Source organism: Rhincodon typus, chromosome 19 (assembly GCF_021869965.1).
Source record: "Rhincodon typus isolate 14 chromosome 19, sRhiTyp1.1, whole genome shotgun sequence".
Classification (NCBI taxonomy): Eukaryota; Metazoa; Chordata; class Chondrichthyes; order Orectolobiformes; family Rhincodontidae; genus Rhincodon; species Rhincodon typus.
The window spans coordinates 10,286,691-10,301,806 of record NC_063350.1 but is presented as its reverse complement, the minus strand read 5'-3'; the positions used below and the strand labels follow the sequence as shown (position 1 = coordinate 10,301,806).

The 15,116-nt window shown below is 41.3% G+C and overlaps 1 protein-coding gene across 2 annotated transcripts in view; it reads left to right on the top strand.

The window, feature by feature from the left end:
• The window catches only part of hm13 (histocompatibility (minor) 13), a 53,624-nt gene that overhangs the window by 10,478 nt on the left and 28,030 nt on the right, over positions 1 to 15,116 (top strand). For both annotated transcript variants that reach the window (XM_048608225.1, XM_048608224.1), the window contains exons 5-7: positions 5,219 to 5,302; positions 14,012 to 14,048; positions 14,713 to 14,815. In XM_048608225.1, the coding sequence (XP_048464182.1) occupies positions 5,219 to 5,302; positions 14,012 to 14,048; positions 14,713 to 14,815 (224 nt within the window). The remainder of the gene's footprint in view (positions 1 to 5,218; positions 5,303 to 14,011; positions 14,049 to 14,712; positions 14,816 to 15,116) is intronic.

Below are 15,116 nucleotides of genomic sequence, written 5' to 3'. Positions count from 1 at the left end.
TCAGAGAGCACTAATGCAAGTGGCATCAGATGTACTAAGATTATAATTGCTTTCAGAGGAGGGTGAGTGAATTATTTTGGAAGAGCAATGAGTGCAAACATGAGTGATTTAATCTCTCTCACACGAGACTACAGGCAATTATATTAAAAGGATGGAGTTTGGCATTTGGGATTTTCGTGCAAACGATGAATTCTATTGTTCCCTCCATTTCTTTTCCCTGTCCTGTGACACTAAAAAGACTTGTGTTTTTGCTGTATTAATTGAACAGTCAAATGTACATTTGCAAAAGTATGTAGTATAGCCCTTACAGTATTATAGTATTGCCCTTCTGAGAAATGTGTATACTATATGCTGACTTGTCTATTGCTTCTGAGTAAATATTAGCCTTGGTGTTGTCCTTTTAGCAAGGACACAGTCAAACAGGTTATTAATGTGCAACAACCACTAACAAGAAATGCTTGCATTTATATAGTGCCTTTCACAACTACAGACCGTCCAAGTGTTTTCAACCAATTAATTATTTATGAAGTGTAGTCGCTGTTGAAGAAAATTTGGCAGCCAATTTACATACCACACCCTGAGCTTTTTTTATGATATCGATTGAGGGATTAATTTAGAGTTCTTATGGGACAGTGGTACTCTGAATTGTGAGGCCCAGGTTCAGGATCACCTGCTCCAGAAGTAGGAACCATTCAAATGATACAGCACCGAGGGGAGTCATTTGGCCCATCTTGTCCATGTTGATACAGACACACAGATGCCCTTTTTAATTGCCTCTTTCTGCACATGGCCCATAGACCTGCAGCTTACAGCACTTAAGCTGCAGGTGCAGGTACTTGTTGAAAGAGTTTAGGGTGTCTGCCTCTACCACTAATTCAGGCAGCGAATTCCGGATATCCATCACCCATGTGTCATAACATCTCTGAACAGGTTGATTAAAACACATCTAGCCAGGTCATTGGGGAGGTGATGGCCTAGTGGTTTTATCATTGGACTGTTAATCCAGAGACTCGGATAATGCTCCGGGTCCCACCATGGCAGATGGTGGCATTTGAATTCAATAAACATCTGGAATTAGGAATCTTATGATGACCATGAATCCATTGTCAATTGCTGGAAAAACCCATCTGGTTCACTAATGTCCTTCAGGGAAAGAAACTGCCATTGTTACCTGGCCTGGCCTACATGTGACTCCAGACCCACAGCAACGTGGTTGACTCTTGACTGCCCTCTGGGCAATTAGGAATGGGCAAAAAATGCTGCCTAGCCAGCGATGCCCTCATCCCATGAATGAATAAAGGAACTAACTCCCCATCTCCTCTTAATGATCATGCTGTTGTATTTTTACATCCACCTGAAGGGCAGATAAGGCCTTTGTTTAATCAGTTATCCAAAGGACACCAGAAGTGCTACGCTGAAGTGTCACTCAAGATCTTGTTCAAGTTCTGGAGTGGGACATCAAGCCACAACCTTCTGGCTCAGGTGAGCTTACTACCAGTTGAGCTACAGATGACATTTGTGATCAATTCATTTTATGGAATCTTTTGATTAATAGGATTAATGCATTACCTATGGTATGTTTCTAATAATATCAATCACCATTTGGCAATGAATTCTAACATATTTTAATTTATGTTTCCATTTACAATCACTTCAAGGTGGTATCTAAATCCATTTCCAGAGCAATATTATCAAAGCTACGCAACATACATCCTGTAGATGGAGCTGTGCCATACTCGAATCGATATGGTTCAATTTCATATTTGTCAGATTCATCTCTTCCTGAATTTTAAACTTGCTGTACTTCACTAAAGTATTCAGATTTGGCCAAAACTCTTAATGGAATTTTGGGGTGATTAAAAGAAATGTGGCTATTGTGAACAAATAGGTGCAATTGATGCCAGCTTGTGTATAATAAATGACATTATTGTGTAATTGTAGCTACTTCTCCCTCTTAAATTATTGCAGCTTCTCAGCTGGTAAAAGCACCACTTGTGGTGTAGAAAAAATATCTCACTTTAGTACTTTTTCTGGTCCACAGACTCACTCCACAGCTAAAAGTATGGTACTCCTGTCACAAGGTATGAAGGTGGCTTATGGCAAAAACAGACTGAAGGCACATTCCTACTAAAGACAGTTCTTCATGCTCGTGAGCAACTGAGCTGCTTTTTTTCTAAATTGAACCTTAATGATTAAGATATTTTCTAATCAACCTTTTCAGAGATGTTACAAAAACAGAAGTTGCTGGAAAAACTCAGCAGGTCTGGCAGCATCTGCGAAGAAAAAAATCAGACTTAATGTTTCTGAGGAAGGGTCACCAGACCTGAAACATTAACTCTGATTTTTTTTTTCTTCTCAGATGCTGAGCTTTTCCAGCAACTTCTGTTTTTGTTCCTGATTTACAGCATCGACAGTTTTTTTTCGGAGATGTTATTACTAACCTCTGGAACATATGCAAATTGAGCCCAGCCTCCTGGCCCAGAGGTAGGGACACTGCAACTGTACCACAAGAACCGCACCTGAACACTTACTTCCCCTATTCACAACTTGTTCCAAGTGAACAATTCTGTACCATATATCAAATTCAGTTAAGTGTGTCGTTATAAATCTTATCTCTCTGTAATTTTAACCTGCAGTTGAAGTTTTTCATGGCCTAATTTGATATAATGTGCAATCTTTTGAAATTGAGGGCAGTTTGTCAGAATATATGTGACAACAATGTATCATCTTTTTAAGGTAACAAAATGTTGCAAAGTCGTAGGAGTATTTTAGAACAAACTGTGATACTATGATTGGAAGATCGTGAGGCAGTAGGATATGAGAGATTATGAAGGACAAGGCCATAGAGGGATTTGCAAACAAGAAATTTAAAATCTAGGATTTGCTTGATTTTTGATGGGATCAATTTGCAGAATCTAACAATGTAGTGATTTGGAGCTGCGTGGACCTTGTTGATTACAAAGCCTGTGATTAGGGTGGTTAACCTGGGCCAATCAGGAAAGCCCTGGCTGACCAATATAACCAGGAAATTAGAATCTCCTCAGTTGAGTGGATTTACTCTGAACTGGCTGGTCAGAGCCAGTGTACTGTGCACAAGTAAATAAAGGGTGACATTGTGATGGGATACCAGCCTCTGTGCAGTTATTTCACATTGGCAATTTTTTTTTCTGATGCAGGACAGCTTTGCGTTTGACTTTTCTTAAAAAGAGACAAAAAAGGAACGGATAAGTGAATTTGAATTGACTGTATGCGGGACTGGTTTATAAACAAAATTCTTAAATAAGCTCTTAAACACATGTAATTCATACCTGGGCCAGGAGATATTTATATTGCATTCTAAATCCCTCCTAGTTCCTTAGGATGCAGGGATTTATAGTAATGACTTGATTTAAATGTTCATTTTGAATTTGGCATACTCGAAGCTTTAAAAGTATAATTTGTGTAATCATAACAAACTGCTTCTAAGATTCAGGGCCTTAGCGGCTTTATTAGCAGCCCTTGTCTCTCCTACTTCCTCTAAAAGAAAAGGAGAGTTTATAAACAGATATTTTACTTTTGATCAATTTGGCTGGGCTGGTAGCCTGCTGCTTACCAATACAGCTGCAAGAGGGCAGAAATAGAAACTGTCAGCAAAATGCCTGTTATTACTCGAGCTGGTGGTTGGATTCCAGATGGCCTGTGGTTGGGTAGTATCACTGTGCACAGCGCGAACTGGAATGAGATTGTCAAAAGCAAACATTCCTGTTGTAGACTGCAGGATATCCCAGCTGCTCTGTATTTATACAGTCTGGCGCAGGAATGTACCTAGCATTTTGTGAAAGTTTGTTCCTTTATAAAGAGTTTCTATCCCTCCCTGCTTGCCCTCCACTACACTCTTACCATATTCCTCAGTGGCTGAACTAAAGATGCTGACTTGTGGTTTGAGTGTTATCCGCAGGCGCCAGTAGCCCTCCACTAACTCGCCTACAGTAGTAATTCTTTTTGGTTTAATGGCAGTGGTGAGCATTGGCAGGCTGTTTGTTTGTGATGGGGGTGGGAGAGAGAATCATCTGAGTATGTAATCCAACATTTGCCTGATCTCCATTTCCAGCAGGATTGCTAAATAGCCTGTGAGAGAAAATGGTCAGACTTCCCCAGTATCAACGGTAGCTCAGGTGGTAACAGTATCACCTACAGTAATAGAGTTGTACAGCCAGGAAACAGACTTCCTGGTCCAACCAGTCCACGCCGACCATGCTCCCAAACTAAACTAGTCCCACCTTCCTGCGCTTGACCCATATCCCTCCAAACCATCCAAATATCTTTTAAATGTTGTAACTACCTGCATCACCACTTCGTCTGGACATTCATTCCAGACATGAACCACTCTGTTTTTAACAAAATGTTGCCCCATGTCCTTTGTAAATCTTTCTCCTCTCTCATTAAAAATATGCCCCCTTGTTTTGAACTCCCCTACCCTAGGGAGAGACCCTTGTCATTCATCTTATCTATGCCCTTCATGATTTTATGAACTTCTATAAGGTCATCCCTCAACATCCTCCACTCCAGTGGAGAAAGTTGCAGCTTTTCTGGTCTTTTTTTTTTAAATCTTTCAAACCCTCAATTCCTGCATCCTGCTGCCAGTACCCCCCTGAATCTGCTCACAACCTACAAAAGGATTCAAATAAAATGTGCAGATTAACCAAAAATGAATAGCTAGATGCAAACGACAGCTGAGAGGACACAGGCTGTGAATGGATATGGACAGCTTTACTGAGTGGGAAAAGATTTAGCGGATGGAAGATAACATGGGAAAGAGTGAATCACGTAGCTTGACCTCTTTTACAAGTTCTCAATTCAGGCCCCCTGTCAAAGCTTTAGCACAAAAATAAAGCTGATGCTTCTGTGTAGCCATGAAGGAGTGCTGCACTGTCGGTGGTTCAGTTTATTTTACACTTGCCTTAAAACCAAAGTTCCATCTGTGTCTTCAGGCAGACGTTTCAAAGAAGAGCAGGGGAGTTAGACCTCAAAGGGCATCACGAGGAAATGGGTTATCTGGTCGTTATTACATTGTTTGAAGAAATTTGGGTGCTGAAATTGGTTTTTCCCCTTCAACATTTCATTGGCTGGAAGGCATTGTCAGGGGTCTGATCATGTAGGTCTGCCCCCACTCCCAAGCTCAAAAGTAGACACCAATTTTGTCCCTTTTCTCAATTTCATTTTCTGTTGTTTTTCTTAGTGGTTTTCCCTCAAGATCTTCTCGAGAAAGGACTTGCAGCCAATAATTTTGCAATGCTTGGCTTGGGAGATATCGTCATTCCAGGTAAGAGAAGGTACTCATACTTTGAAGCTCCCAACCAAACGGATTCTCTATCTGACTGGTCAATTAGTGTCATTGCCTCTCTCTATTTTAATCCGTGACCCTGAATGTTGTGTTTCTGCAGCAACTTCCAAGATTTTCTTGGTATGGTTAATATTACCACTTGTGGTGCTTGGCATCGATACCCAGTGTCAGAGTGGAATTATAACTCTGAACCTGATTGCCAATTCGACTTGTGCGTTAAAGCAAAGGATGTGTTGGTTCCATCAGGTGTCAAATGGCTCCTGTCTGGTGCAAAGGGTATCCAGATAATGTCTGAACCTATTTCTCAACATTGTAAAGGCTGACAGCTGAACTGATGGATTAGGAAAGATTGAACAGGTTGGGGATTTTTTTTGTCCATCTAGAAAAGTGAGGTTTTTAAGATTTGAAGGAATTTGACTGAGTAGACGCAGATGTCATGATATTTTTACTTTGGGGAAGAAACTTCTTTATCTAAAGAGTGATTAGAATATGGAAAGAAGTATCACGGATGCATTTAAGGGGAAGCTAAATAGTGCACAAGGGAGAAAGGAATAGAAAATAATTGAATGAAAAGTCTTAAGAGCAGGTTCAAATAGAATGTGAACCAGTTAGGCAGAATGACCTGTCTCTTTACCGTACATTCTATAGGTAATTTTCCATTCTCTGTTCTGAAGAACGATGCATGTACAGTTTGGAATGTGCTGCACAATTATGAGCTTTTTAATGAGCTAATTGCATGAGAGGAAATGGATTCTGCATTACAGAACTGAGGAGATGGTCATGCAGCAAATCCTGGCAATATTGGAGTGCCAATTCCTGTTTAATTGAATTTTGTTTGTTGTCCTAATGCATTCTAGAGTGTAATGCTTCCCAGTAAAAGAGAAAATGGAATGTAGAATGAGTTTGAAGACAACCTAGAATTCTTGCTGAATTACAAAATACCATGCAATGACTGCCACAAACATTTACATTGGACACACAGGAAGGAAACTAGCCATCAGAATACACGAACATCAGCTAGCAGCAAAATGGTACGATGAACTCTCCTTAATATCTGTACATTCAGGCATTGAAGGCCATCAGTTTAACTGTGACAAAGTAACCATGGTAGCCCAAGCCAAACATAGACACACACAGGAATTCCTAGAGGCATGGTTCTCCACCCATACTTCAATTAATAAACATATAGAATTGGACCCTATATATAAACCCGTACAGAACAAAACCGGAAATGACAATACTCACCATAACGGACCGGACAGTATAAATTCCACGCAGAGTGGAATAACATCGCTTCATTGGAGGCTCCACTGATGATGTCACCTAGCATGGTGACGAAACGTCTGAACAAAAACAAGCCAGCTTGGCGAGCAAGTCAGCACCCTCATCCGCAATCCGAGCTACAGATCTTTGCTAAAACTTTAAATTCTTGCTGATATGGCTTTTTAGGCAGCTCCCTGGTAGATATTGCAACACAGGTCAGGTAATACTATGGCTCACTGGCAGGAACAGGGGAGTGATTGCTGATGTCAGGATGTGGAAATCTACTTTATTTCTTTAATCTGTTTTCTAAGGCTCTTGATCTAGTGCCTTGTATGGGCCTTAAAGCTATGGAATTATTTTACTTGGCGTAGGATTTTGAAAATTCTTAGTGGGCTTTGCTGGCAAGGCCAGCATTTGTTGGCCATTCCTAATTATCCTTAACTGAATAGTTTGCTGGGCCATTTCACTGGGCATGTAAAGAGTTGACCACGTTGCTGTAGGTCTGGAGTTGCACCTAAGCCAGACCGAAAAGGGAAGGCAGATTTGCTTCAGTGAACATGAGTGAACCAGATGGAATTTTTATGATAGTAGTATTGTGATCACTAATACTGAGATTAACTTTCAATTCCAGATTTCATTAGTTGAGACCATTTGCTGAGATGACGTTCAACTCAATACTGTGGAGTCTGTGGCTCCAGAGCTTTAGCCTGTGCCTCTGGATTACCAATCCGCTGACATTGCCGGTATACTGCTGTCTTCCCTCAGATGGTTTGAGGGGTGATGGGGAAACAAGGCTTGCTGCAAGTTAGTAATCTGGAGCAAAGTTTTGTTTGCTGTCAGGTTTACATAGGATGGAGTTTGGGAGACTGCCAAAGCGTGTGTTTAAGTAGTTTGACTCTAGAGATAACAAAGACCTAAATGAAGATTTTTTAGCAGATGAGCTGAAATAGGAGTGGAAGTTGGATGATGTTCTAGTGTTGGAAAATAAGTGTTGTAAGTGATGACGTGCATGGGGTCTGAAGCTCCTCTTGGAATCAGCTGCAACCTCAGTATTGTAAACAGACTGGCTTAATCTCAGACTGTTGCCAGGGCGAGGGATGGAGTCTGAAGTTAGGGAATGGAGTTTAGAGTGTGGACCAAAAATGTCATTGATCAAACAAGCTGCAGGCATGTGTTTCTCCTCCGAGTGATACATTAATTGTGATCTGTTTCCACGTGTTTCACAACTTGCTGCCAAAAAACATCATTTGTTGTGATTTGAGTTAATTAAAGTAATTGGCTGCCTGTATTTAACCTTGCACTTGAATCATTCATTGTGTTGTTCCTGGAGCTGTGTTGCTTCTAATTACTCACTGCCTACCTGCAAATCTGTGTGAATGCAGATGATTGAAAAACAAACTGCTGTTCAAGAAGTGCTGTTTCCAATCATAATTAATTGTTGCAACAGAAACTTTGTCAGGAAATTGGACGATTATTTGCATACTGCCAGATTCTGTTATGGCTACAAGGAGAAAGAATTAATTAAAACAAAAATATTCCTCCTAAATAGCAGTTCAGAGTTTTACTTTTATGTAGCTATGGAAGTTATATTGTTGACAGTTTCAAAGCTGATCTTGGTCAATTGAAAACCTGCTAAGTCAATGCCTGTATTGATTACTGCAGCTACCCACTGAGGGTGACATCTACTTAGACCACAATTTTCTGCATCAGGTCTTCGTGTGACTCAACAGGCCAATTCTTGACCCAGAAATCTTTAGGTATATGGGTAGAATTTCCCGCGGCAGTGGGATTTGGAATGCAAGATCTGCTTTTTATGTCCCTCCTCCCTCTGCCATTGCTCCACCTCATTGTTATGACATTTGGATTCAAAATGTGATGTATCTTGATGGACCTGTTACGGCCAGTTTTAACAATTGAAGCCCCACGAGGTTTGTTTCTCATTTCTTTGTTACAGCTCTCTTATCAATGCTGATTCACCTATGGATTCTGCAACAGGATACTGGGGTGTATCCTGTAGAGTATCAACTTCACAGTTAAGGAATTGTGAATAATGTTCGTTTCGGCTTTGATGGATTACATTATCATCCTTAAGAGTGATACCATCCCCTTAACAGAGTGGATTTTGTCCTTTTAACCATTGTCTTGTCTATTAGCCTAGGTGCCTTCAAAAGAAAATCATTGCATTTCATGATTGTCAGCACACTGTTGGAACCCTCAGACATTCCCTTCCCACCACATGTCCTTTTATCTAATGGATTCACCTTTGGATATCAGTGGTGGGTGTTGAAATGCTGCCTTCTTGACTTGCAATCTTGGGCTGTGCTAGCAGGAATTGAAGTTTGCTAATTTGGTTCAAGGAGGTCACACTTGAGCATTATTTTCCTCCAGCTGGTCCTGGTGTTAATGATGCTCAATCTGGGCATAAAAATCTCGAGTACAACTGACTTCATTTGATCCCACTGTTCTGGAATCATGTTGGATGTGTGAGGGTGTTTCCGATTGATTGTAAACTGAAGTTAGAATTTCTGTTTGGCCTGGCTACTTTTAGAATGGAAAAAATTAGTCACCTGGGCCGTTAAGCTTCTGTCTTGTGCTACAGTTTATTTCCAATGCCAATAGGGAGTTCCAGTTTTTTAACCTAGGACACTGACGGAATGGCGATATATTTCCAAGATGGGCTGTTGAGTGGCTTGAAGAGTAACTTGCAGGTGGTGTTCCTGTGCATTTGCAGCACTTGTCTTTCTAGATTGTGGTGGTCATTGCTTTGAAGGGTGCTATTTATGGAGCCTTGGCAAATTACTTCAGTACATTTTGTAGATGGTATGCTCTGCTGCTGCTGTGCCAGTTATGGAAGAAGTGAACATGGTGCCATTGAATGGGCTGTTTCGTACTGAGGTGTCTTAAACTTCCTGATTGTTGGAGCTGCATCTGCAAATGGCGAGTATCCCCTCATGTTCCTATCCTGTCACTTGTGGATAGTGAACAGGCATTGGGAAGTCAGGAGGCGAGTTACTTGCTGTAATATTCCTGACCTCTGACCTGCTCTTGTAGCTACAGTGTTTATAAGGTTAGTTTAGTTCTGTTTCTAGTCAGTGGTAACCCCTAGGATGATGTTAGTGGGGTATTCGGTGATGGATAATGACATTGAAGGACAGGGTATGATAGTGAGACTCGCCCTCGCCCTCTCATTGGAGATGAACATTTGCTTGCCACTTGTGTGTCATGAATATGACTTGTCACTTGTCAGCCCAAACCTGAATATTTTACAGGTCTTGCTGAATTTAGACATGGACTGCTTCAATATCTGAGGAATTGCAAATGGGGCTGAGCATCCCCGCTTCTAACCTTTTATAATGAAGGGAAGGCCATTGATGAAGCAGCTGAAAATGTTGGGCCAGGGAGACTCCACTGAGGAACTCCTGCAAAGTTACCCTGCAACTGAGATGACTGATGTCCACAACCACAGCAATCTTACTTTGTCTCCTCCTCCTCCTCCTCCACCACCACCCCCCCACCCTACCTGGCACAATGAGTGATGAGACGTAAGAAGTGATACTTTGAGGCTTAATGCTGGCACTGCCATTGTTTCTAATTTCCACGATGTACTGATTCAGAAAATGTGCAAGGTCATCAGATTTGCAAATGATAGAACATAGAACGGTACAGCCCGTAATGTTGTGCCGTGCATGACATCAAATCAAGCTAATTCCTTCTGCCTGCCCTTTGTCTGTATCCCTCCATTCCTTGCAGATTCATGTGCTTATCTACAAGTCCCTTAAATGCCCGTATCGTATCTGTCTCCACCACCAACCCTGGCAACGCATTCCCGACTCCTCAAACTCTGTTTTTAAAAAAAAAAACTTGCCCCTCACATCTCCTCTTGAACTTCACAGTCTCGCCTTAAAAGCATGCCCCCTAGCATTAGACATTTCAACTCTGGGGGGGAGAAATATGGTGACCATCAACCCCATCTATGCATCTCATAATTTTATAGACTTCTATCAAGCCTCCCCTCGGCCTCCATCACTCCAGAGAAAACAACCTGAGCTCATACCCTTTAATCCAGGCAGTATCCTGGTAAACCTGTTCTGCACCCTCTCCAGAGCCTCCACATACTTCCTGTAATGTGGCAACTAGAATTGAATGCAGTACTCTAAATGGCCTAACCAAGGTCTTATAGAGCTGTAACATGACATCTTGACTCTTGTGCTCAATTCCCTGACCAATAAAAGGCAAGCATGCCACATGCTTTCTTTACCACCTTATCTATTTGTGTGATAACCTGGAAATGCAGTAGAAACTGAGGAGGCATTGTGATTTGGACCAAATGTCCAAGTAGGAGAAACAGTTGCAAGTGAAATTTTATGTATATGATTGTGTACAAAACTTCAAAAAATGGGAAGTTGGTAACTGTACTTAATGGTGTTGAAGTAGCTAAGAGTGGAGCTGATATAAGACTTTGTTACTCTTAATCTTTGCTCTTGTGCTGATAAAAATGCAAGAATAACTTGGATTTGTTGGAGGCCGGTAGTGAGTTTATTTGGGAATGCAAATGTCCACATCAAAATGGACATCATTCATGCCCAGAAAAGAATACATAATGGAATTGTTGCATTGTCTCATGTACAGGGCTCTTTCTTGCATTCTTTCACAGGATGTGGGTGTCACTGACTGGGTGATCCCTTATTGTCCATTCCTAATTGCCCTTGACTATGTGATAGTGAGACACTTTCTTGAATTGCTGTAGTCCATCTGGTGTGGTTACATAATGTTGGGAAGTGAGCTCCAGGATTTTAACCCAATGACAGTGAGCAAACAGTGATGTTCCATGTCAAGATGGTGCGTGGTCTGAAACAATCCTTGGCTGGTGGTGTTTCTATGATCTGTTACCCTCCTCAGTGGAGCAGGGCATGTGTATGAAAGTGCTATCAAAGGAACTTTTCAGTTGCTGCATTGCATTTTCTAGATGGTGCTAACAATGTGAACTGTGTCCCTGGTGGAGGGAGTCAATATTAAAGGTTTAGATTGGGGTACCATTCAAGCAGACTGCTTTGACATCTAGTGTCAAGCTTCTTGAGTGTTGTTGGAACTGCGTCTATCCAGGCAAGTGGCGAATATTCCATTATACCCCTGACTCTGTTTAGCTCCAAGAACATTTGAGAAGTTCTGCATCATCCAAGATAAAGCAGTCCAGGAGCAGTTTATGCCATCTGCAAGATGCACTTGCAATAACTTACCAAGCTTTGGTTTTGGACAGATCCTTCCAAACCCACAACCTCCCCCACCTAGAAGGGCAATGACAGCAGATACAAGTGTATGCTGCCACCTGTTGTAGGTTCTCCTTCAAGCCCCACACTTCCTGACTTGCAGCTATACAGCCATTCTTTCATTGTTACTTGTGAGTATCCCGTCTGACTATGGGTATACCTACTTCCCCATTGACTTCCGTTCAAGAAGCAAGCTTACTGTCTCTCTTTCTCAGGCGGTAAGGATTGGCAATTAAATGCTAGCTTAGCTAGTGATACCAAATCAGTGAGTGAAGTTGTTTTTAAAGTGGCCAGTTTCTAGCCAACAGTTAACCCCAGGATGCTGATAGTGGGAGATTTAGGGATGATAATGCCATTGATATCAGGGAGTGATTGTTAAATTCTTGAGCATGGTCGTTGCCTGGCACTTCTGTAACACAAATGTTACCTTCTATTTCTCAGTCAGCGCCCAGCTGTTGCCTCGCATGAACACTGATTGTTTCAGTATCTGAAGAGTTTTTCTGGGACTCCTTGATGTTACACTGTGTTAGATGTGTCTTGAAGTCAAGGGCAATTACTCATCTTGCCTCACCGATAGAGTTCAGCTCTGTGTTTGGACTTAGGCTGTAATAAGTTCGAGCTGAGGCTCCAGTGGAACTCAAACTCAAATTCGGTGAGCAGGTTATCACTGTGTATGAGTTACTTGATCGTACTGTCAATGGCATCTTCCTTCACTTTGCTGATTGCGAACATTTTAGGATTTTGTGTACAGGACACACCTGGGCAGTGTTCCACACTACTGAGTGGATGCCAGTGTTGTTGTACTGGGACAGCTCATCAAAGGGGCACAACTCATTCTGGAGCACACATCTTCAGTGCTAATGTTGGCGTGTTGTCAGGGCCCATTTGTTTTTGCAGTATCTGGTGCCTTCAACTTTTCTCCTTTATGATATGAAATAAATCAAACTGGCTGAAGACTGGAATCTGTGATGCTGGGGATTTCAGGAGGAGGCAAAGTTGAATCATGTACCTGGCACTTCTGGCTGAAGATGGTTGTAAATGGGTAAACATTGTCGTTTTTAATTTACTGGACTCCTCCATCCTTGAGTATTGAAATATTGTGGAACTACCTTGGCTGTTTTAATTGTCCACCACCATTCATGGATGTAACAGAATTCTAGAACATAAATATGATAAAGTAAGAAGTCACACGACACCAGGTTATAGTCCAACAGGTTTATTTGAAATCACAAGTTCTTGGAGCGCTGCTGCTTCGTCAAGTGAAGTGGTTGACTTGAGTGTGTTCGTTATCTGTAGTCCTTTCAGAATCCTCTCTGCTCTCTTGCATCTCTGCAGAAATTTGATGTCAGTGTCAATAGGTGTGATCTTGGAGTTCCTGTCCACTTTGAGCTGGCAGTTTGTGGTGTTGATGGTAGCCACAATGTGGAGGTGCCTGTGTTGGACTGGGGTGGATAAAGTCAGAAGTCACACGACACCAGTTTCTCCACTCAGTACAGTGGAGATTAAAATCATGGACTTAGTTATGTAAAGAAGGATGATCTTTGAAGGTCTGAGATAAACTTTTTAAGATAGAAACTAATAATTAAGTTGCAAGGACCTGTTAGACTGTCGTGCTGTGAGCCATAGAAAAGCAATTTTCTATTCCACTGGGGCCACAATAGTACATTATTATTGTACTTGAGTGTGGAGCTGGGAAAATGATCCTATTTTCCTTCCCTTGATCTTGTTCATTGATTCCCGTAGAGGTTACAAGGATGCATTGGTTGCTGGGGGCATTGCTCTTACTTGAAATGTTCTCTGCAGTTGTATGCACCCTTTTGGCTGAATGATGAAGAATTGCCTCTTGTGGGAGGTAGCAGGAAGCCTCTGTAACTCATTAAAGTCACATGTGTCCCCAAATGTGCAAGAAGTCGAGCCCAAGGAAAATTATATGTCTAACTAACTTTAAGCCCAATTGTTGGGGATAGTGGGATGCTGCTTTAGCCACTTGAGCACTCATGTATCTGAAGTATTTTGTGCATTTAAGTCTAGTGTAGATGGATCAAGTATTTGGTAACCCTTCAATGTAAAGTTCTTTCCAAGTTTGAAGTTAACTTTAATCACATCTCAATTCTATTTTGTGAGCGGAATCTAACTCTGTTGTTTTTCTTAACCTTAGGCATCTTCATTGCTCTGCTACTTCGTTTTGATGTGAGGTAAGCTGTTCAAGTGCTTGAATAAACAGAACAGAATATGGTCGAAATCCCCTTCCACTCAGAATGGAAGAGATCTGCCCTATATTTCAGTTAATATTGGATTCAGTTTGTTAATCTTCATAAAACTGAACTACTCTGTAAGTTACCATACACGTAAAGTAGTGAAGCTAGAAGGAAAGAGTTTAGGTTTAAAGGAAGTAGAAATTACCAAAAGTAGTAATGTTTTCACTGCAACTGGAGAGAGAGAATGAGTGTTTAGGAGTTTGTGTGTATGTTTGTGGGCTAATCCACCTAGCCAACACATCCCTGGACACTGTGGGGAAATTCCTAACCTGCAAATCTTTTGACTGTGGGAGGAAACTCAGGCAGACATGGGGAGAATGTGCAAACTTCATACAGTCACCCAAGGCTGGAATCAAACCCGGGTCCCTGGCACTATGAGGCGGGAGTGCTAACCATTGTGCCACCGTAAATTTTTAAATGTGGCTTATTCTTTATTTTATGCTTGCAGGCTGTCTACTCGTTTGCTAATGTGAATTTCGTACTGAAATTGAGACTAATTGTGTCTTGTGAGGTCAACATTCTGCTGAATATAATCTGTATACCTGGCAGGATTTGCTAATTTTTTTTTTTGTCGGTCCTCCACCCGCTCCTTCTGGCCCAGTTTGAAGAAGAACAGCCGAACATACTTCTATACTAGCTTCTTCGCTTATGTCTTTGGTCTTGGCCTTACCATTTATGTGATGCACACTTTCAAGCATGCTCAGGTGAGATGTGCTTAATGGCCTTCTGTTTTATACCTTTTTGATTCTAGTTGCATAATCTCAGTTGTTTACAATTTTTGAATCCTGTGTTGGTTGCTTGTTAGTGTGTCAGTGCTGATTTTATTTGAAACCTTGCTACTCAAGTTGTCTGTCTTTCTCGGTTAGTGTTATTAGATGGAGTGTAAAAGTTGTGAACAACTATAATAAACAATATTCCCATTTTGGATTCATGTTTGCACTTCGGGTTTCATTTTTTTGTATACAGTTGTCAATCTGGGTTCAACATATAAAATTTGTATTCCAT